The 22,647-nt window shown below is 42.6% G+C and overlaps 2 protein-coding genes across 10 annotated transcripts in view; both read right to left on the reverse strand.

Moving 5' to 3' along the window:
• Positions 1-1,527, reverse strand: part of snap91a (synaptosome associated protein 91a) — a 61,373-nt gene extending 59,846 nt beyond the window's left edge. For all 5 annotated transcript variants that reach the window (XM_030072425.1, XM_030072424.1, XM_030072423.1 and 2 more), the window contains exon 1: positions 671-1,527. In XM_030072425.1, coding sequence (XP_029928285.1) covers positions 671-800 — 130 coding nt within the window. In that variant the 5' untranslated portion in view covers positions 801-1,527. The remainder of the gene's footprint in view (positions 1-670) is intronic.
• Positions 1,528-2,919: 1,392 nt separating this feature from the next.
• The window catches only part of dop1a (DOP1 leucine zipper like protein A), a 35,968-nt gene continuing 16,240 nt past the window's right edge, over positions 2,920-22,647 (reverse strand). For 4 of the 5 annotated variants that reach the window (XM_030071886.1, XM_030071887.1, XM_030071884.1 and 1 more), the window contains 23 exons: positions 20,136-20,419; positions 19,852-20,004; positions 18,723-18,823; positions 18,323-18,588; positions 15,573-17,721; positions 14,594-14,705; positions 14,077-14,259; positions 13,206-13,331; positions 12,664-12,798; positions 12,346-12,401; positions 12,070-12,174; positions 11,770-11,836; positions 11,472-11,616; positions 10,683-10,762; positions 9,919-10,028; positions 8,901-9,050; positions 8,580-8,641; positions 7,851-8,003; positions 6,776-6,912; positions 6,493-6,548; positions 4,869-5,033; positions 4,202-4,331; positions 3,254-3,562 (listed from right to left, as the gene is read on the reverse strand). In XM_030071886.1, the coding sequence (XP_029927746.1) occupies positions 3,254-3,562; positions 4,202-4,331; positions 4,869-5,033; positions 6,493-6,548; positions 6,776-6,912; positions 7,851-8,003; positions 8,580-8,641; positions 8,901-9,050; positions 9,919-10,028; positions 10,683-10,762; positions 11,472-11,616; positions 11,770-11,836; positions 12,070-12,174; positions 12,346-12,401; positions 12,664-12,798; positions 13,206-13,331; positions 14,077-14,259; positions 14,594-14,705; positions 15,573-17,721; positions 18,323-18,588; positions 18,723-18,823; positions 19,852-20,004; positions 20,136-20,419 (5,234 nt within the window). Of the gene's footprint in view, positions 3,563-4,201; positions 4,332-4,868; positions 5,034-6,492; positions 6,549-6,775; positions 6,913-7,850; positions 8,004-8,579; positions 8,642-8,900; positions 9,051-9,918; positions 10,029-10,682; positions 10,763-11,471; positions 11,617-11,769; positions 11,837-12,069; positions 12,175-12,345; positions 12,402-12,663; positions 12,799-13,205; positions 13,332-14,076; positions 14,260-14,593; positions 14,706-15,572; positions 17,722-18,322; positions 18,589-18,722; positions 18,824-19,851; positions 20,005-20,135; positions 20,420-22,647 lie in introns of all 5 variants that reach the window. The other variant, XM_030071885.1, reaches the window with a different exon arrangement.

Raw genomic sequence — 22,647 nt, forward strand, 5'->3', positions numbered from 1 at the left:
CATTCACCAGCACTAGAGCCACACTGGAGCAGGAATCCATTATTCATTAGGCCTATTCCTAAACCTGAGAGACGGCTGGAAGGAAGAATCTACAGTCAGTAGGAGTTACAATGTGGTTTGAGGCATGGGATGAAGCCACACTGTCATTTAGTGACTGGTCTGGTTGCTTCAATTAAAATGTGTGTGTGCATGTGTGTGTGTGTGTGTGTGTGTGTGTGTGTGTGTGTGTGTGTGTGTGTGTGTGTGTGTGTGTGTGTACAGAGGAGAGAGGCAGTGAAGAACCTGAGAGAGAGAGAGAGAGAGAGTGTGTGTGTGTGTGTGTGTGTGTGTGTGTGTGTGTGTGTGTACAGAGGAGAGAGGCAGTGAAGAACCTGAATCTACAAGAGCAAGAGCATACATATTATCAGAGAGAGAGAGAGAGAGAGAGAGAGAGAGAGAGAGAGAGAGAGAGAGAGAGAGTGTGTGTGTGTGTGTGTGTGTGAGAGAGAGAGAGAGAGAGAGAGAGAGAGGAGTGGATGGGGGAGGCAACCATCATGGCTTTGCTGCCTGGCCTAGTTGTATGACACAGTAAGCATGGATGGATGGTGGCAAGGACACAGAGACAGACACATAGATAGATAGATAGATAGATAGATAGATAGATAGATAGATAGATAGATGTTCTACTCACATTCCAGGTGCTTTTTCTTGGGGGCCGTCTGTTCATGTGTGGTGGCTTTACACACAGCCCGGGACACCTCAGACCCCGTCAGGCTGTACTGCGCCGCGGCGATGCGGTCCGTCAGCGTCTGGCCCGACATCTTCTCTCCTGGAGCCCAACCTCAGGAATCAAACGTCCAATATGATCCTACCCCCCCACCCCCAAAATGAGCCTCAGTGATCCCAGCTGCCCTAGCAGATACTAGGAGACAGAGACACTCCTACTGACAGAAATTGGAAAAAAGAGAAACCATACATAGGCCTGCCCGCGTCCTATGAAATTTCAGTTTCTAAGGATGACATTGGTGTCTCTAGCTGTGCTGGAAAAGCTGCTGATTCCCCCTCTGTTCTATGGGATCTGCACCTTGTGCGTTTCTGGAACAATCAGACTTTTTTTCACTGGAGCTGCAAGGCCACTGTTACCCTTTTTATGACAAAATCTCGCGGGTAAATGAAGTTATGCTACTGCAGAATTAAATTTTGCACGTTGGTTTTCTTTTCTTCCCCGATTAACCTGCATGCAGCCTATGTCTTGCTGTAGCGCGTTATTTCTCGCAAAGCCTCCCCCCTTACGAAACGGCCCACTCCGGATGATGCTCGTCGATGCCTCCCCCACCTCTTCCTCCAGCCTCCTGGATAATCCTCAGCAGTCCCGACAGTCTCTGGCTTTTTCAGCGGAGAGTGCAGAGCCTGGCTAGCATCATCCCCCATCCAGTGCTGCGGCTCGCCTCCTCCTCCCCTGCACGCTTCCTCTCTGCGGCCCACGGACAGCCTGCAAGCACAGGCGACGCTCGCTTCACACCGGCTCCGTGGATGGTGGCGTTTTCAGCGGATTTGCATCCTCTTGTTTATTTATTTATTAATTTATTTATAATTCTCAGCTCACCCCGCCCCCTCCTCTGAGTCAGGTGACGCCTTTTACCAACCCTGCTGCTGCATCCCTCCCCTCCACTCATCGCGAGATCTGGAAGGGGACGACGACAGGCAGGCAAGACGGACGAATGGGTTGAGGATGGGACCGAGACGCTCAGGGTTAATAAACCTCTGTGGCCATGCCTGGTGTTTGTCATACTGCTGCCATATTTTGAAGGTCGTGTTACAGCACGAGCTTCATCTAAATCCAAGAGAGCAAACCTTTGTTCAGCCAGGTATTTAGCCCCAAGAGAGAATTTATTACCTTGTGTAAAGGTCCTACACATGGAAATGGACATTTCTCTGGTGCCATGCAACCCAGTGTTCACGATTTTGTTTCCAAATTAACTGGTTTATAATAAGAATAGTGTTCTCCAGTAAAAGTGCTCTTTACTGAATGGATTTAAAGACTAGGTCTACACAGACAGAACAGTCCTCCAGTTCAAATGAGGTACTTTCGGTTGAAATTATAGAAATTATAGAATTATAGACTTTCGGTTGAAATTATAGAAACTGGCCTGATGGGGAGAATGTTTATTGTTTAGCGAAATAAATTGATTAAGTCCAGTTGCGATGTGTTAATTGAAATCAGTAAACCAGAAAAAATGAAATGATTTTGGAGATCGTAATAGCTTTGAATTTACCATCTCAAACAAAATTACACAGTACATTAATAGGGGAAAATTTCAATTCATACAGTACAGCCCTTACTAAGAAATTAAAGGGTTAGATGTGCACAAGGCGGTAGGTTTGTCGCTGTCCATGGTGCTGATCTGCTCTTCACTCACACCGCCAGAAAACAGCTTTGTTTTGTTAAATTCTTATCTTCTACACATCATGACTCCTGCAATAACCATGTCTGAAATATTGTGGTCTGTGGGCCCCCCCCTCTCACATGACCGCTAATCATGTTTTGACCGCGCACTGCACATGGGTCATCTGCCCTGCAAAACGCCCATCCAGTGACATGCCCACCCACCACCAAGGCAAGGTAGACCGTCCCAAACGTGGCTCTGTATACAGTGAGTGTATTGGGCCCATGCTGCATGGTGATTCTGCACGTTAAATAAAAGTGGTTGATTGATTGAATGAATTAGAAAATTATATAACAAACTTATATATATGTGAACCCAGGGGTTTTTTTTTTAGCCCTTAGTAGCCCAGAGGTCTGGGTAATCATTAACAAATACCATCAAGCTGCTTTGTAATTTAGAGCTTTAAAGTCTTACTTGCAAGTGCCATGTAATCTATGGCAGAAGTGACATGACTGCATTTTAAATGTCCAGATGACAGTGACATAGCACATGCAACCCTCTCATTAGAAGTCTTTTATTTATTAAGTCACATCGATATGGAATGGCACAGCATCTTCACTTTGTCCAGAAGGACTCACACAAAATGTTAAGGTCAGTCATCAAAGCTGCTCTTTATATACAAATAATTAAAATGAAATAGAATAGCTTTTGAAAAGTAAAATAATCAGTATAAATACAAAAAAATGTACAAACTTGTTTCTGTTTTTTAGCTTCCCCAATGATATTCCCTTATTCTTTTCATGTACAAGTTGAGGTTTTCACGAGTGTTGATTCCCCCCCCCCCACCCCCCTCCCATTTATCCCCCATCCTTTCCCAGGTTGTGTTCTCACGTCTTAATAAGGCCCTCTAGAAAGTCTTTCTCCACCATCTCCTCAATGTTCTGACGGGCTCGACTCCAGAAGACTTTCTGGCTCTCCAGCTTGTGACCGTCCTTGTGGCTTGGGAAGGCGGCGTCTCCAGTGGTGTGGCTGTAGGTGGGACCTGAGCGGCTGCTAGCCTTGCTGTTGAAGACCTGGCTAAGCAGGTTGAAGAAGGGCAGGAGCTGCTCCATGCTGCGGATCACGTAGAGGGTCAGCAGCAGGTGGCCTGGCTCCCATGACAGAGTTCGGCTGGAGCAGTCCTCCTCCGGGTTTTTCTGTAGGAAGAGATAAAAGAAAAATAAAATCACTCAGGAGTCAAAAGTCTATGGATGTATTTAGAATTTAAAGCAGCCACCATCCTGCTTTTTGAAGAATGCAGCCATCTTTTATTTGTCTCAGGCTTCTCTTTTTGCCCTCTGGTTGGGAAAATGTTTTCAGTATTTTGCTGTATCTGCTGCATTACAGTGGGCTGTTAACAACTTAAGTTATCTGGACATTATTTTGTGCCACTGCAATGACCCAAATTCCAAGAAGGGATCATTAAAGTTTCATCTCAGCTATGAAGTATCCCAGGCTTAGAGGGTTTATTTCTAGCCTCTGTGGAGGGCGGAAGACAAGGAAGAAATAGCTCAGGAAGTTAAGCAACCATATAATAAAACAAAGAGGTCACTGCAAACCATAAAGTGGGAAGCTGGGGCTCATCAGTATGGTAGGGGCAACAAATGTTCATGTAATGTGAACATCTGTTTGAAGAAGTTGAATTAAGGTGTTCAATGTTTTGGGATGAATGGCACTGTTAAGGTGGACAGTTAATAAGCATTGCCCTGAACGTATGCTGTGAAAAATGTACTCATCTGTCTCCATTGTTTCACAGTTGTGTGTTTATGACTGCTGACAGAGGCAAGCTGAAATACCTTTGCTCGTTTCCTCAGCAGCTTGGCCAGCCGGACGACATAGGGCTTAAACTCTCTCTGGTGAGTCCCCTGCCGTCGAACTTCCAGGCCTGAATCATCTGATGCCTCGGGGATGAAGGCCCAGCGGTACCTGGAAATGAAATAACATTTAGAAAGTCAGCAAAGCATTTAATGTGTGATATCCAAATACCATATTGATTCTTACTTTTAAAAGGCCCTCAAGTCACTTGTTAACTGAAGAAAGTTAGTTAGATGATTCCTTCAAGTGCGGCTGGGGAAAATTGAATTGAAACATAGCTTTGAAATGCAAGGGGCATTTTTAAATATTAAATTATATCAAAAGGCATCACATTCGAGAAAAATCATAGTGCAGTACACTGCCAACAGGAAGCAGCAGCTTAAGGCAAGGAAGCCTCTGGAAAATGTCAGCTTAGGTTACCCTAAAATTTGGAATCAACTTAAGCATGATTTTGTCCCTGCATGTTTTCCTCCATTTGGCAGTCTTGCATTAGGCTAAGTTTTAAATTTCCAAAATCCAAGGGAATTTAAATTGGCATGAGAACAAGCAGCGATGATTAAGTTTGCTGCTGATCCCTCATGTATTCTTTAAAGTGCCAAACCCTGTCACATACAAAGTTTACTACAACACAGGCTTGTTTGTACTGACATCTGGAACTGAGGCAGGCTCTCGGATGGCAAGGCCAAGGCCAGGTCCAACAGCTTGCAGGCAGACAGGTAGAGGTTGAGCCAGCGCTGGCTGTTGTAGGAGGTGGAGAAACCGTTTCCTCCAGAGTAGGTGGTCTCTAACCCTGCCACAGATGGCCCTGATGTCCTAGAGATGGAAAATTCAGAATAAATCATTAAATGACACTGAATACAATAGATAAAATGTTTAAAAATCAAGATTATACCGTAAAATTACAGAACCGTTCAGAACCATGACTGAGGATATTGTGGCACGCTTTCTTTACTCCCTTCTTCAACATCTTGACTTTCCAGGTAATCTTGCCAGAATCCTTCTTGCGAAATTCACTTTCACCTTCAAGACCATCCAGTGCTATCAGATGATCAAGAAATTCCACCAGTTCCATCCCTCTACTCCTCATCCAGCAGATGTGCATATTCCTCAACAGATACATCACAGGCAGTCTTGGTAGGAAGTGTAACATCTTCACCTTCGCTGGAGCCCCTCATGGCTGTGTGCTGATCTCTTTCCTGTACATCCTCTACAATAACGTCTGTGTCAGCCCCTCACCTGTCACCACATACTTCAAGTACTCTGATGACACTGCTGTCCTTGCACTCCTGAAGGACAAGGACTCTGTTGCAGTCTACCAGTGCTCCACCTCTTACTTCACACAACACTGTGAAGACAATTACCTGCAGCTCAGTGTTACCGAAACAAAAAGACACCAACTGTGGTTTGAATCACACCTCACAAACAGTGACACCACACTAATCAATAATGGAAATGTTGAACTGGTAGAGCACTTCAAGTAACTCAGTCTCACCGTTATCGGTAAACTCCGTTTTGATCAACACACCACTGACATTCACAGATCTGAAAACTTGGAGCACATTGTTCATCTCCATCCTTTATTTCTATCCTTAAATTCAGCACAACTCAAAATCAATCAAAAACACATCCCCACTCCCAATCCTTCAGACTTCAAATGTAAAGCCAATATCTAAATGGCACATCACGCAGCACATAGCCTTGCACATGCTCTAAATCCAAACTTCACATTCTTACAATCTCTCTGCAGGTAGAAGGGTTTATCCTGGATGCAGATACACTTAACCTTTAACATTTACTTTTTTGCCATCAGGGATTAAGGTTTTTCTCCTCAACACAATCCCTCACTGACGACAGATGTGTGCTCACAGTGGGGATGGAACTATGGTATGTGTGTGTGTATATATATACACACACAGTGGCCACAGTAGGTCCACCTGTACAATCTAATGCGGTTCAGAGCAACAGCTCTGCCATAAAGTCAGCCTTTTACACTCACTGTAAGTCAGCCTTTTGTTGATGCTGTCGAGAATGTGTAAATTTAATATGTTTCTTATTGAGGTTGTAGTTTGCAGAGGTCTTGTACTGAACTACATTAAATTAAGAGGTAATTCTATTTTTTTTTTTGTTGTTGTTGTCCCTATTTAAATACATGAGCGGGACAGAATTATAGAAACACCTCTCAATGAAATGCAGTCCAGTACAACAGCACCAAATCTAATACCTCTAGATTTCCTTTTGCTGCCTCTAATTAGTTGAAGTAAACAAAAATTACCTTGATATGTCCTCATCTGCTGTTAGCTCCTGTTCCATCAGTAGAAACACCTGAACCTAGAGGGAAAGGACAGAAAACAGCATTTCAGAATAGTTTAAAATCATTTAAGCTTGAATTATTTTCAGTGTGTCTGAAAACAATGCATGTGTTAATTATTGTGTCAATAAATACGTGTACAGGTGCATAGTGAGGCAGTGAATATGTGACTGTATGAGTGATTGAGTAAATCTGGACAAGTGACAGAGACAGAGCGACCACAGTCTATGCAGCGTCTGGTTCTCACCAGTTCGGTGATCATGGTGGGCCAGAGTGAGGTGAGGTGTTGAGGCGACATGCGCAGCAGCAGCACTCTGAAGAATAGGAACACCTGAGCATGGAGGATGGGCACCTGAGGCAGACGCAGGCTCTCCACCAGACGCTCTGAGAGGACACACGGACACACACACACACACACACACACACGTACACACACGTACACACACGTACACACACGTACACACACGTACACACACGTACACACACGTACACACACGTACACACACGTACACATCGACAGCTTCAGTATCTGCTTTGTGAATTTGTAGTGTAACATACAGGTAAACATACACCTGACTTATTTGTGAGCATGGATATGGACAACCTTTTCAACCTCTAGACTGATGACATAGCTGTCTCACACGATAAGAGGACTTGACATGGAAAACCTATTCAATAATATATGTGCTTTCTGTGATGTCGCCACTTTTTATGTTCTGACAAGGTCAGCTTTCTAGCTAGTGAATGCTGTTACCTGGTCAGTTAACCATTACTTGCTGCTAACACAACTGATCTGCACAGAAGCTAATGTTATGTAGTTAGAGCTCACTTAGTAGTGGTTAGCAATTCTTGTTGAGCGCAGCATACTTTTTAATTAGAGAATGCTTCATATTAACATTACCATTGGTTGCTTGGCTAATTAAATGGATAGCGAAGCCAAAATTAAATGTGCACTTTGGAGTGAAGGTTCAAACTGAAGACAAGACAATATACTGAGTCACAATAACTTGCATTTGGAGACAAATCTGTCATATCAGACTCTTCACCTGTACTTACACTATTACACTATGGATCCAAATCCATGGCACAAATAATTATCAGGTATTAATCTCATGATTTCTCTTTTTCTGGGCTGGTTGTTATGTATTTAGCTACTATTTATTCCCAGCATGAACTTCCAAGATGGCTGTCGTTGCTATACAATTTCTGGCGCAATTGTTTAGCCTGTAGGCTGTAGTAATGATGTGAAAGTGAAGATGTTCAGTGTTCTTTCGGTTCTACAAACTATATATATTTGTGTGTTTGTGTGTGTTAGTGTTTACCCTGTATGTCCGGTAGATACTTCTGGTACTGGTCCACCTCGCTGCTGTAGATGGTGAAGGCCAGACGTTTGAGCAGCATGGCCCTCTGCTCCAGCTCAGCGTCCCGGTTGGTGAACAGACTCAGAGAGCTGCTCTGGGCGACAGCCACCCGCGCTGGAGGAAAATACCCAGGTTGCATGTTATTTTATCTGCTTCAGTTTGACTTTGAGCAGGATCTTTTGCTGGATCTCAGTGTCATTCACTTCATGTTGAAAGTAGTAGAGTTTTCACTGTAGTGGCAACTTTGGCACTGGCTTTGTTTGTGTGCATTTACCTTCAGGTGTAGCTTTCAGACAAAGATTCCCATGGCAGCTCTTATGTAAAGTTCCATTACTTTCCTTAACTATGTTAGAGTAAGTTTTAAAATACATTCTGTTATGTTCCTGTACAATATTCCCTAATATTCTTTGACATACCAGGGGGATCGTTTCCCACTTGGAACATTTCATGATATTTCACAAATTCCATGCCAACATGTATAATTTACAGGGCAGTCACAGAGTCCAATTTGAATCAAACAGTGAGGCATGGTTAAATTAAAAAAAATGCAAGTTTGATTCTTCCTGAGATTGGATATATAAGGACTTAATACTCACTGCTCGATTGTCAATTTGCATAAAATTATCTGGTAAATGGTCTGTAATAGCAGCCAGTGGTAATATCTATACTTTAATAAAAGTTAAAGCTTACTCATGAGGTCTCTGAATGTAGTCTTGTCGTGGGTCATCAAGTGGTCAATGATGGCTCTCCAGCTGAGAAATGAAGGACACGATGTTGCTGTTGAATAGGCTAATATTCCATGTATAAAGTAAATGCCTCATTTCACTCATTCCCCATCAACAAAAATCTTGAATTTTCATTTTAGGGCGAACTGCTTGGGTGACCAAATCTTCAGTACATCTTGGATGCATTTACACAAGGATGTATGGCGATAATCATCCAAGTTGCATACAAGAAACAGGAGTAAAAAGGATCTCCCACAAAAAGGACCAAACTGCCTCTCCTACTCACTGGCTGACACAGGAGGAGTCCATCTGGAAGAAGGTGTGGTCCATGAAGAGGTCGAAAGCCTCCTTCTTCCAGGCACGGCGGGTGTACTGGTACCCACTCAGACTGCTAAGCAGCTGGATACAGGCCCGGTAGCTGGGGGCGTTGTGAGCACTGCCAGGGGAAACAGTGAACAGGATGCTTTCATCAAAAATACGTGTGCATACAAGAATGACTCATATTCACACTCAAATTCAGTGTGCTTCATCTTCTCTGTAAGTATAAAAAGATCAATGTTGGATCAATTTTTCTATTCTGGGTTGACATTTCAGCATGTTTTGCCTTTATACTTTACTATTTTCTAAACTGAAAAGGTACAGAGAGCAATTTATAGGCTCAGTGAAAGTCTATTGTTAAATAAATATACAAGGTAAAAAGGTTTTATATTAGCATCTACATTTAAATTCTATTAATTTCAACATAGCTTAGAGGTAAAATATGTAATATTTTTCTTGTTCAAAGGTACAAATGACCATTATACAATATTGGGGGTGCACAAGTGTTTATCAGTATGATTCAATCCACTGTTACTGCGATGGCTACCAAGATTTTGAGCTTGGAAAAAAGCCAGTCCAGTCCCTTTTGTTTTGTTTTAACAAACTAATCACATCCATAGAAATAATGATTGGCTTTCACATCTTTCAGGTAAGCAACATTTACCGTGGGTAGCTAGTCAGGTTTAGCGATTAGCAAGACTCTGCCACTGCTTTTGCTTTCACGCTCACTTTCTGTGACCATTACGACTTGTTGCTTATACCCTATGAATATAGCCTAAAATGCATGTTTCCTATGGCTGTTGCTTGATTTGATACTTCTTGCAGCTCCTTTCAACATTTCTAAGTTTATTTACTAACATGAGTTACAGCCTCTACCAATGACAAGTGAAACTGAGCTTGAAACTGAGTTGGCATACAGACATGGACAGCAATAGCCGCTAGATGGTACTAAAACATGCTAAAATTACAAAGCGTTACATTAATACCTGTGGTTGCGGAGGTAGGGCACTACGTAGTGCATGATATTAACCAGCAGTGGGATTACCCGCTCCTTCTCATCACTATAGAACACCATGTCCAGCAGATGAGCCAGCACCTGACAAACAAATTCAGCATTCTGTAATGTCCCACTTAGACTGCATGCTTTCAATAAAGATGACAACATTATATGCATGCATTGAAAATAGCATTAAGGTATTTCAGCTATTAATCTCTAAATATGCATTTCCTGCTTGGATTCCTTGGGCTAGGTAATGATATATGGACGCAGTATTACTGCACCAATAGCAAAACATACAGCATTATGACAATGTGCACTGCAGCATAACCACTAACACACCATGTTAAATAAATCCATTAATCTAAGAGCTGCAAGCAGCAGTGAGGCTCAGGCAGTAACTGCACAATCCACCTTAAGCCAAGAAAGCAAAGCAAGGAGTAGCTGGCCAGTGAATTCACTTCTCCAGCTCCTTTGGGTGCCACCGCATTGATTTATTGCTTTGCTAATAGTGATTGAAGTAGAAGGAAGGAAGGAGGTGGTTGTAAATCAGCAATAAGAAGCTCAGCAGGAGTGCATTAGTGTACTGAGCAAACATACCTAAACATTACTGGGGAATGTGAGTAAGAGCAGCTTGTGGTTGAGACATAATCAAGATGCATTGACACAACAATGTAAATAACTGCTGCAATGCCACTGACTGACAACAGAATGGACAAGAGTTGAGCAAGAAGGAGTGAGCTGAATGTTTACCTCTGCCAGCAGTGTGAGAGCGTGAACACTGTACACTGATGGAGTGAAGCTTGAGGCCTCCATCACTGTGAGCATTAGATCTAAAAAGATACACACACAAACACACACCAACCATTAGTGGAGAATACAAAAAAAGCTGCCATGCTGAAACATGCAGACTATCTGCAACATTTCACAGTGGCCTTTCAGTTTGTTAATGCATCTAGTGCAAGTCAACAGAGAAATCAAAGTGTTCAGTTTTGACTATTTGGTCTTTACACTTTGTGTGGATCCAGATTATTTTTACAACTGCATCAGTGTTATAAACACTGAAACAGCTTTTTCTATTATTTATTGTAATTTTTACATCATTTAAAATGGGCAGTAAAACAGATTCAAGATGCTTGACACCTGTTAGAAGGATGTTTCCTTCTTGAATGCAAGGGTACGTAGCTGCCATAACTGCTATATGTGGAATGAAGATGCAGTGCATTTACATATCATGCCTTAAAGGTTTATGAAACCCAGGGTCAATATCTAGGTTTGCTGTCATCTAGGGGTTGCATCACTGTTAGGTGTGGGCAAACGAGCAACAGAACTTGTGTTTTCAACGGATGAAGGTCAATGTAACAATTCATTTCTGAATACTTCAGGTTTCGTCATGATTTAAGTGATGAGGCCTATACAGTTATATAGGGCCATAGGCAATGACACAAATACAGCATTCTTGGGCACATTTTTCAGTGCAAATCCAAGCAGAGCAGTTGATATAATGTTCATAAGAAAGTTGATGAACTATGGACAGCCCACCTTCTACATCAGCTTCCAGATTGGCTCCATCTACAACTATCTGAGGAGAGGCTTTGACCTCCAGGTTCCTCCTCAGCCATGTGGTTTGTTCCAGAGAAGAGCCTGCAATTGTCCCAATGGCTTCTACCACTTTATGTGTCACATCCTGAATACAGAAATAATATTTAGAAGGAAACAGGATGTAAAAAGACTGAAAATGCCATGGTACTTGAGATAATGCTAAATAAAACGGGAGCAATAAAGAGAAATTACTATGGAAACAATTGAGAGTTCAGTGGGAGTCAAGGCAGCTAATTACCTGCAGCTCCCGCTGGTCCTTCTTGCTCTCCAGATTAGGATTCTTCAAGATGAACTCATTCAGAACCCTGGACAAGAGAAACAAAAAGGAAGAGATGTGTCTTGAGAGAAACAGATATGCTGGGAAAAGGTGTTGTGTCTAGGAACTCAGTCATTCAGATCCGCATAGCCACCAGTGAATTGTGAAAACCCATTAACACAATGAGAAGTTTAAGGGGTCATAATAATGAATCCACAGAAGGCATGGGTACATCAAGAGACCTGTGTGTCTATGTGAAAGAGAGAAGGAAAAGACACCAACCCCAGTATGAGGAATTGTCCAGGAGCAGGCAATCCCAGTTGAACAGAGTCCTTCAGCAGCGCCAGCAGAGACGGCCAGCTATCAACCAAACTGGACACAGGGATCCTGGAGAGAAAAGACAACACAATCATACAGAGAAACACAAAGCTGACACCTTTGAGTTTTGGAGGGTTCTTCCAAAAGTGGATGATGGGATTTTTTATAAAAAGTTAGGATCATGGTTATAAGCTTTATATAGCTCAGATAAAATATGTAGACAATAAGAAGTGATCTCACCTCTGAACATAGGCATAGAAGAACTGCAGCATGCAGACCTCTAAAGAGAGATGCTTCTGTAGGGGAAGAAGTGAAGGAAAGGGCAAGAACTTCAAAAATGACCATTCACCATTCAAATGACCAACATTCACCATTTGATCTATAAATGCCGGTTTTAGCTGCTGATGTGTGTATAGTCAAATGTTTTGATGTGATCACGCGCAGGCAGAAACACTATTAAAACAGTGGAGAGTACTATGATCACACAGCAGGAGAAACACAGGAGTTGTGTGTTTACTGTAATAGAAGAGTAGAACATGTTCTGTTGGGATAAAACACCTTTTCTTTTGCGATGGCAGGCGGCTGCTTCAGAACTTCTTTGACTGTCTGCATGACAGTCTCGGTCCGCATTGCACTCACTGAACGAACCAGCTCAACCAGAAGCAGCTGCTCTTCACTGGCTGTGGGAATCACCTGTGAGAAACAGATATACAAAAACATATAAATTGTAAGAAGGGCATGGCATAGAGAAGTATTATAAATGTCAAGTCAATAGAAGCCTTTAAATAATACTCAATGATATGTCATATGAATTTACAGTTACAAGACTACTTTTAACACAACTATATTGGTAAAGATGGTAGTGAGAGTGTAAATGGATAACACTCACACTCTTACTGCTAACATATTTTGCTCTTTGCTATCTTTTAATATATTTTAACACATCTTTATTAGTAGGCTTTGCTGGTTTCTTCCAAATGAAAGCAAAAAAAGGGCTCTTTTGATGGGTTTTCAATTCAGGCCTCAATGCAACAAAAGCTAGAAAATGTGAAAAGTGGCTGGATGTTTGATATCCACTGAGTATGGTTAATGATATCTACCTTATTCCTGACTGGAGTCTTGACCTGTTTCCTCTCATTCCAGACATAGGCGATAGCTGCCATGAAATGAGCGCCATGGTTCATAGAGATTGGACCCAGCAGCTCCAGGATCTGCTGACGGAGGTTCTGCAGAACAGAGGTGGAGGAGGAAGGCAAGTTAGACCTGAGGATCTGACAACTTAATATGCAAACAGTCCATTTGAGCTACAATCCATAAGGAACTCAGTCACTCCATTTAAATATTTTGGTGTGTATGTGGATGCCACATTGCCTTGAGAAAAACACAGTTGGACACAGTGAATAAATCAACTTATTTCTATTTTCCAAAATGCATCAAATTGCCTTGCTGTTAAGAATACACACCAAAGGTAAAAAACAAAAAGGTTCTGTTCCTTGCACAATATTGGTATTTTGTATCAAACATAGGCCACTGATCCAGACAGTGCTAGAACTAACAAAGGATGTGGGACTTAAATGAAAAAGAGCAAGTTATTTGTCCTGTAAATACTTCTCTTGCAGGGATACAGGCCTTGCAGTAATAACAACTAACATTATACTGCAGTGGACAAAATAATCACTGAATTGTGCGAATGAAAATTACAAAATTTGACCTTAAGTAAAATAAATACTGTCTAGACAGGGATAATGGCTTTATTTGCCGAAAAAAAAATCCTGCAGCAGCATAAAAGGGCTTCCTTTAGGTTTGCTTAAAATACACAAGATTCTATGTTAGGAAATATGCCAGTTTACAGGACTCTGTAAAACAGGTTTTTTTTTTTTTTTTAATTCACTTTGCTAGATAAACAAAGACATGCTGCAGAGTCATTTCCTTGACTGAATAACAATCCCAAGTACATGTTGTTTGGTGTACCTTGGTGGAGCCCAGGTTGATGTTAGAGGTGGAGGCAGCGGAGGCAGTAGCAGGTTTGTCAGAATTGTCAGCCTGGTAGAGGACACTCCACAGCAGGGTGACAGATGACATGATGGTATGAAGGATGGACAGGATGCCTGAACGAGCCTCTGCCAGGTGCTTCTGATCAACACTCACCTGCAACTGAGAAGCATAAAGTGCACCAGAATTGTCAGTATACAGTATATGGAGACAAACAACATACACTGTATAATGTAAAGACATAAAAAAACTATACAAAATATAAAATCATATGCCTTTCACATTTGGGGATTATGGGTAAGGTTGACAAATTACAAATATAAACTGAAACAAAGCAAGGCAGATTAAAAAATGACTTGATTTGAGCATTGCTTCAAGAAAAAAACTCGACTGATGAAAAAATACACCTCTGTAGAAGGATTCAAAAATAAACCTTCATTGATGCGTGAAAGAGTAGGACTTGCCAATATTAAGTTGTGGTGCACAGCACCCTCACCTGGTGGTACTGGGAAGTGGGATCCAGTAAGCAGTAATGGATGATCGCTGTCACCCCCTCCAACACTGTGAGGATCAGGTCAGGGGGAATACAGAGTGCCATCCACTGAGGTCTAAGAGAGAGAGACATATACACAGTACAATAATATGTAGTGTAACAATAAAATGTTTCTTTTCAGAGGATATAATTCAGTATTTTAACTGGAAGATTCTGAATGCCAAGAAATGAATTGAGAAGCCTCATGACCTGATATATTTAATGGTCAATAGTGCCATCTTGTGACCAAAACCTTGCTAAGCCATTCTTTTGCTGTTAGATGACAGACTGTTAATACCAGTGTTTCTCAAATTTTTTGGCTTCAGTAACCCCGTTCCCTGATTTCTGAATCCAAATACCCCCTTTACCTGACTACAACATTTTGCTTAAAAAACTGCAACAGAAAATCATAGCTATCATGTGATGAATGATGATAACCCACCGTTTGAAGAATATAATGTCACAAATAAGAAATGTATTGAAAGACTGAATGAGTGCCTCAAAAGTGGGTCTATAGTAGATTTATTCCAACACTGTCACCATAACATTTCAGTAAGTAAGTGGTTCTGTTTTTTTTCTGTTGAGCTGTGTTTTCTGGGTTGTTTGCAAGAGGCCCTTATTTTAAGCGCCACATTTGAGCTTTTTGCAGTATAGTTCTATTACACGTTTTAAATGTTACTATTATCTAAAAATACGTATTTTCAAAATCCCCTAATATATTCATGAATTACTCTACATTTTATTATTACACTATTTTTCTGTTTTCAGATTTTTCTCACATATCCCCTGTAGTGCTTCTGTATATCACTAGGGGTATACGTAATGCCATTTGTTAAATGTGGGTCTATACAATACTTGAATGTATGGTTGTTATTAGCTGCATTCATCATTTTAAAATTGATAGTATAGATATGTTAGGCCACTTAGAACTCTGTATCAGTACCTGGTGTCAGTGATGCCCGTCTCATAGCGGTACTGCTGGAGAAGATTGTCCAGGTTCCTGCACAGCTGCAGGGTAACTGAGGCCACCACCCTCCTCAGCACCCTCCCCATGTATGGCAGGGTAGCTGTGATGAGTCCTATCCACTGTGGGTGCATTTTACATGCATGGTGCTGATGCAGCGCCCTGATGACAGCACACAAGAACATACCCTGTGCCGTGATTGGCTGGCCATGTAGATACTGCAGCGATGTCATTGGTTGCTGAGGATTGACATGCTCCACCTCCCCGCCCAGGAGCTCATACCCTGCCCCGGAGCCGCTTCCTGTCCCGCCAACCCCCGACCCTCCTCCCACCGGCCCTCCTTCTCCTCCCTCGTCAGCTGGTACCAGGATTCTGTGCTCAAGGACCACCAGGCTCTGCAGCAGTCTCAGCAGCTGGGATTGAACGGCGCTGCAGCTGTCGATCTGGTCCTCTGACAGGTTGATAACACTGTCCTCTGACAGACCTTCCTCAACTGCGGCCATATTGACTCCAGCCATCCGCTGCTCGTGCCATTTCTGGGCACTGAAGATGGAAGACAGCAAGCAATGTAGAACAACCTTTTGAACTTTGCACTTGGACAGCACGTCGCTGATGAAACTGGCAAAACCCTTAGCTGAACCGTCTGTGACTTTGGCTAGCTCACTGAAGAGGAGAGTCAGGACCTCTACGCTGGTGAGCTGCATGGCCCGGTTTCCTGCCAGGTCCTGAGCACCCGTGGCCACGTGGGCAGAGTAATAGCTCCTCAGGAAATAGAGGCAAAGTGAGATGATGATCTCCAGGTACATTGCGCTGCGGAATGAGTGGGAGTGAGAGTCCTGGGGGATGGGGCAGTAGAAGTCTTTACCCATGACAGAGACCCTGTGGCGTGCTAGGAGGTTTTGGAGCAAGGAAAGCTGTGGAGTGTAGGTGTTGTTGATGCTGGTAGTGGAGATGGCGCTGACAAATCCTGAGGGAGCAGCTCTTAGCATGGCTGCTATGGCTGACATGGCATGGAGGGCCCGGGAGGAGTCATACAGCTGGAGGTACAGCAGGACATGTTGGTAGAGGGGATGGATGTTGAAACGTGGCGGCGCAGAGGAAGATCTACGGCCTCCTGTGACACTGACACCCCCTACAGTACTGCTGGTACCCCCACTGGGTGAACCAGTGTCACTCTCAATCTCTGACACCTCACCTTCCCCACAGCTGTACCAGTTTTCCAGATCCAGGCTGTCCCCAAAGAAAATACTGGGTGGCCGGGTCTTTTCAGCCTGATTGGCTGCCTTCCTCAGCCTCTCCTCCTCTTTCCTTTTGGCCTTTTTGATCTTAGGCTTGGCCCCTGGAGATTTGTCTGCCAACCTCTCCATGATCTTCCCCTTCAGAGAGAGCTGGGTGCTGCTGTGACTGCGTTTGCGGGCCTGAGGATCATCCACCTGCAGGCTGTGGTCTGGGGTGGCTGGGCCAGAGCTGTCCGGCAGTGTGACGATGGAAGGAGATGAACTATGGCGCGTGATGCCCTCTCTGTGCTGCTCCTCTACAGTTATATCAGCCGTTGCGACAGACAGGAACTCCAGTGTGCCTCCTGCCAGCATCTCTGGCAGAGTTTGGTGGTGGGAGCCAGGATGAGGGCCCAAGTCGAGACGGGGACCAGTGGAGGTATCTGAGGACGTGCTGTCTGAGTCTGTCTGCGGCCAGGCTTCAGGTGGGGATGTGCTTTCAACAGATCCTTCTTCTACTACACTTACAACCCTGTCTATCAGCTCTGCTAGAACACAGGTCACAGACTCATCTATAGAATCCTCATCCTCTGCTGACATGCTATCTGTGGACCCAGGGTGTTGGCTTGAGCCATTGACGACAGTGTTGGCGCCATCTGGCTCCTCAAAGCTGCCATTGTCTACTGTGGATGAATGGGAGCCACTTGACTCAGAGCTCTGGTGCTCCCCCTGTTGGTCAGCTGGCTGATATTCACCAGCCAGCTGGAGGTTTTCACTGCTCAGACTCAGTAAGGACAGACTGTCACTTAGGGGGTTGACGGTCAGACAGAAGGGCTCCATGTCACCCAAAGGTACACCTCGGAGGTGTTCTTGTCCCCCCTGCAGATTCTCCCCTTGGATCTGGCTGAAGTCTGAGAAGAAAGGGACATAAATTTTAAGATTCAAGCAAGTAATTGCGAGATGATGTTCTAAGAATACTAAAAGAGAGACATTAAGAAAAGACTGTCCTAATCAACTTCTTTCAGACTTTCAGAGTTCCAGTATAGTCAATGGGGAACAGCCACATGGTGTCCTGAAAGCATCAATTTTGTAAAAACTTAAAACTATTTAGCGAACATACATGACACAGACTGCATCTGTTGCCAGCCAGCCACTAACAAGGAAAAATAGGCAGTAAACCACACAATTTAGGCCACTGACAATTTATAACAATAAAAAATATGGAAAGCAGCAGTAAGAAAGTTAGCAATTGTTTCTTTGACCATAAAGAATCAGTGTGAGAACACAGCTGTCGTGCTGTGGAGGTTTCTCCTGATTGTTTTATATGTACTGTTTGCTGATAGAGGCAATGAGCCATTCACTATCAGCAAACAATGCAATTGAGGCAACACTTTATCTACAAAGAGCTGAATAGTGTGAGAACACCCTGAAAATAACTGCATTTAAACAAATCTCCTTCATGAATAGTTAACTGAAGTTTAACTACACTCCAAGTTCATAGGTAATACTCACTGTCTGAGAAGCCAGAGTCTCTTGTATAGACGGGTTCTGATGAGTCCTGTTCAGCTGGGTTGGGAAAGGGCTGCGCCCAGTGGCGCTGGGCCTGAACCCTCTGGATGGAGACCCGATGGGTCTTGGGGTGGAGTAGGAGGAGGAGGAGAGGCTCCAAGACCCGAGCAATGTCATGTCTCTGCAACACCTGGTTCAGCCAGGCCCGGCCCACAGCACTGGCAGATGGATCCCAATAACTCAGACTGTCCAGCATGATGAAAAGAGATCTACAGGGGAAACAGAAGGGATGACGAGTATAGTACAAAAGACAATTGTATTATACCATTAAGGAACATAAAGATAGACCACCAGTGATGAATGAAGCGCCAATGGGATGTGGTATGTGGAGAGCCAAACCTACCTGTCAAATGTGCGGTTAAAAGGAGCAGATTTGGTGATGTTCAAATCTCTTGTCAAATGCCACAGAACAGAGAACTTCACATGGGCCTCCAGTCGAATTCTCTGAAAGAACATTGGAAAATCATGACATGTTTTAGCATATAATATATAATAAGAGGTTGTGTGAAGGGGTGAGGGAGGGAATCAATTCACATAAGAATCACAATTCCTATTTTTACAATTCTAAATCAATTCAAAAATTCCAAAAATTAATTAATTATTTTTTTCAGTCAAGTTAAGGTTTTAGTTTTCTCATAGCTAAATACGCTGAAGTGCAGCTCTGCCATAAGCACACAGCTGCCGTCATAGACTCGCAGTGTGGTGCAGTGTGCAGCTATAGCCAACTCTGAATTGGCGGAGAAAATAATTCTGTCCGCAGAGTATTTCAATTCAAAAGACCTGCATCCCTACAGCATTGTTGATCATGAAGGTTTTCCAGTCAGAGATCCAGCATAAAATTGCCTTGATGTGATATTTGCCATCCTGCTCAAAACATCTGCAAATGTTTAGCTGACAAGTCAAACCTCATGAAATTAGTGTGTAGGTTGTGAATCATCTGCGTCGCCTAAGATCTGTGTGTTTGTTCAGTAAAATTTTGTGAGAGGGGTATTAGCTGCTATATTGCAGCACAACTTGTGATAAGCAGACCTGTTGTTGCTGACAAAATGAAGTCAGTTTTGCAGGTCTTCCATGTTAAGTTCAGGGAAAGTAAAGGACATAGTGTAAAAACATGTAAACAGACTGATCAAACCATGAATATGTTAAATTTGAGAGCCAAAACATTTAATAAAACCAGCTTTCAGACTTGTAAAAGGTTTGTTCTATTTATGAAAACACAAAAAAAGGTTGATTTCACCGTTTTCTCTCTATGCCAACCACACCAAATGAGGTCTAGATCAAAAACTACTGTAGATACACTGCATCGAGAATTATTTTTGAGTTGAATTGTGACCCCAAGAATCAAAACTGAACTGAACTGTTATGGCTCCTACAACTTCTCACCCCTAGTTATATGAGTCTGAACTGAGAAGGTAAGTTGCAGGTCTGTGTGTAGGTGGAAGTCAGTCCTGAGAGGTAAACTGGACACTAACCTTGTCCTTGTGCATGAGCTGCTGGCTGATGACGTCTTCACAGATGCCAGAGGAGGGCACCAGGTTGTGGAGCTGATAGAAGAGCTCCACGCTGCGCTGATGGTGCTGAGGAGTCCCTTCACCCAACTGGTCCCACAAGATCAGGGCCACACTCTGAGCACATGATTGCATACAGTATAAGACAGATTGGAGACCAAAAAAAGTCATGGAACCCTTATTCTGCAAAAACAGTCTAGACAGCCCTCTACCAGGGATGAACGGAAATTAGATAGAAATATCTTTACCTTGAAGAAATCTGTCTTGTCGGCAATGTACTTCAGTATTCCCTGAGTGAGTGGTGGCCTGATGACGACGGCAACCCGGCCCTGGCTGGGACTCATGGTCTGAGTGGTGTCAGAGCCTCCGCTAGATGCCACACTCTCGGCAGTCACCATGGCAACAGACTGAGTGAGTCCCACAAGGTCCATGAGCAGGGAGATGGCCACACCCTGCAGGCTGAACTCACCAGCCATACAGCAGGCGTCCATCAGCGTCTGCAACCACACCGGTGGACGCATCTGCTCATTGTCTGGATGGAGGGTGGGGAGGATATATAGCATATACACTTAACACATCACACCTTCAAAATTTGCTGATTATGCTACATATTGGTACTACTTTGTTGTATTTTTGTGTTTACATTTTCTTTATTAAGCTTCATTGATTTATGGCTGCTGCTGCTACTACTCTTTGTGTTTACTTTAGCTCTTTCTTAACAAAACCACCACATCAGTACAAAGTCCAGATTGTACATACAGTACATATATTGAAATGGACACTATTAATGCAAATGGAAAAAATATGAAGACAAACAACCCCCAACACCAATGTCAAACCTCATCTATTTATAAGCACCGAAGACATGGTTACAGAATTAAACTGCGTACAGAATAAAAAGAGTATAATGGAAAAACTCATAACAAAGGCAAAAAAAAAAAAGAAAAAAAAGAAAAAACTCCAAGACCTAGGTGAAATTATCAAATTTCATGGACTGCAGTTGAGAAACTGCTAAACTGTTTAAATAATAATCTCTACATACACAGAATAAATATTCTGTATAGATAGAGGTTTCAAAGACTGAAAACGGGAGGAGGATCGAGATTAATTCAAATTTGCAAATAAATATTCAAGAATATACACTACTCACAAAAAGTTAGGGATATTTGGCTTTTGGGTGAAATTTATGGAAAATGTAAAATGTTCATGCTACAGTGATATTATATCATGAAAGTAGGGCATTTAAGTAGAAGCATACACTGGTGATTTCCTCATCTCAAACAATTTCTTGAAACAAAAGACAACAACAGTGGTGGATATACCACAACAAAAAATGTCAGTGTCAATAACTTGTCATGTGCCCTTGAGCATCAATCACAGCTTGACAACGACGTCTCATGCTGTTCACAAGTCGAGTTATTGTCTGCTGAGGCATGGCATCCCACTCTTCTTGAAGGGCGGCCCTCAGGACATTGAGGTTCTGGGGTACAGAGCTCCGAGCCTCTACACGGCGACTCAGCTGATCCCATAGGTTTTCTATGGGATTCAGGTCTGGAGAAAGTGCAGGCCACTCCATTTGAGGTGCCCCAGTCTCCAGCAGCCATTCCCTAATGATATGACCTCGATGAGCTGGAGCATCAAACACCTGATGTGAATTTTGCCGTTAAACTCCTTGTTAGAGAACAGCAACTTGTGCAAAAAGTACTGAAACACTGAACAGTTGGACATGTGCATTCAAAAGTTTACAGAAGGTCACATTAAGTTCATCTGTAAAGGTTATAATGCATTTTAGGTTCATCCTGAAATTTCACCCGAAAGCCGAATATCCCTAACTTTTTGTGAGTAGTGTATATGTTTATTGAAGGTTCTTGTATGCTACTTGTTTCTGTGTGTACCGCTTGAAAGATGAGATCCACTGTTGAATGGATACTTTTTGCTGAGTTAATTACAAGGTTTGGAGGATAGAATGGCTGCCATTAACAAAGATTATTTGCAGAAGTATGAAGGTGCAACATACACTGGAGCAAGTGTAGACATAGGAACACAAACGCAGGATAGGAGTATCACTAGCTAAAGGTCAGGCTATTGATATGATGCATTGTGCTAGACAAGTTTGAAACAAGTTTTACTGTTGAATTTGCTGTCGATCTTCCTAAGAAAAGAAAGTCTCTGAACACAGAGAGACAAAATTAGGAAGAGTAAGCTAAACCATCTTTTATAACTGCAGTAGAAATAGCAAATGGAATTTTTTTTTTTCCCTGTTTGACAAAAATATTTGAGAGGTGAAGCCAAAGACAACCAGGAAGGAATTTACTAAGTGTGGTTGTGACTATTTTTACTAATAATTCTGTTATGTTTTAATTGACAAATGCAACACAACATTTGCTGCGTTTTGTAAATGTTTATCTGCTTCATCTTAAATCTACTGGGTGTCATCTATGATCTATGGGCATATCGGAAGCTGATCTGATGGGCTACGACCCCTCATACAATACAATATGTAACTCCGTAGTTCATTTTTCCAGGCTTCTGTAACTCAGAGAGGTGTGATGCCAAATAAGCTGGGTTTGTTGTTAATGAAGATACCAGTTTTGTTTTGTTTTCATATTCCAAACTGAGAGATACATGGATGAGTACAGAGAAAGTACAAAACTTCCATGGGTCTGTCTTCAAAACTTTGTAATTTCAAACAGAAAGAGCATGATGGACCATTTTTAAAGTTCTGGCAAGAATATGCCCACTCAGATCAAAAATTGATGC

The sequence above is a fragment of the Myripristis murdjan genome, chromosome 16 (genome assembly GCF_902150065.1).
Source record: "Myripristis murdjan chromosome 16, fMyrMur1.1, whole genome shotgun sequence".
Taxonomy (NCBI): domain Eukaryota; kingdom Metazoa; phylum Chordata; class Actinopteri; order Holocentriformes; family Holocentridae; genus Myripristis; species Myripristis murdjan.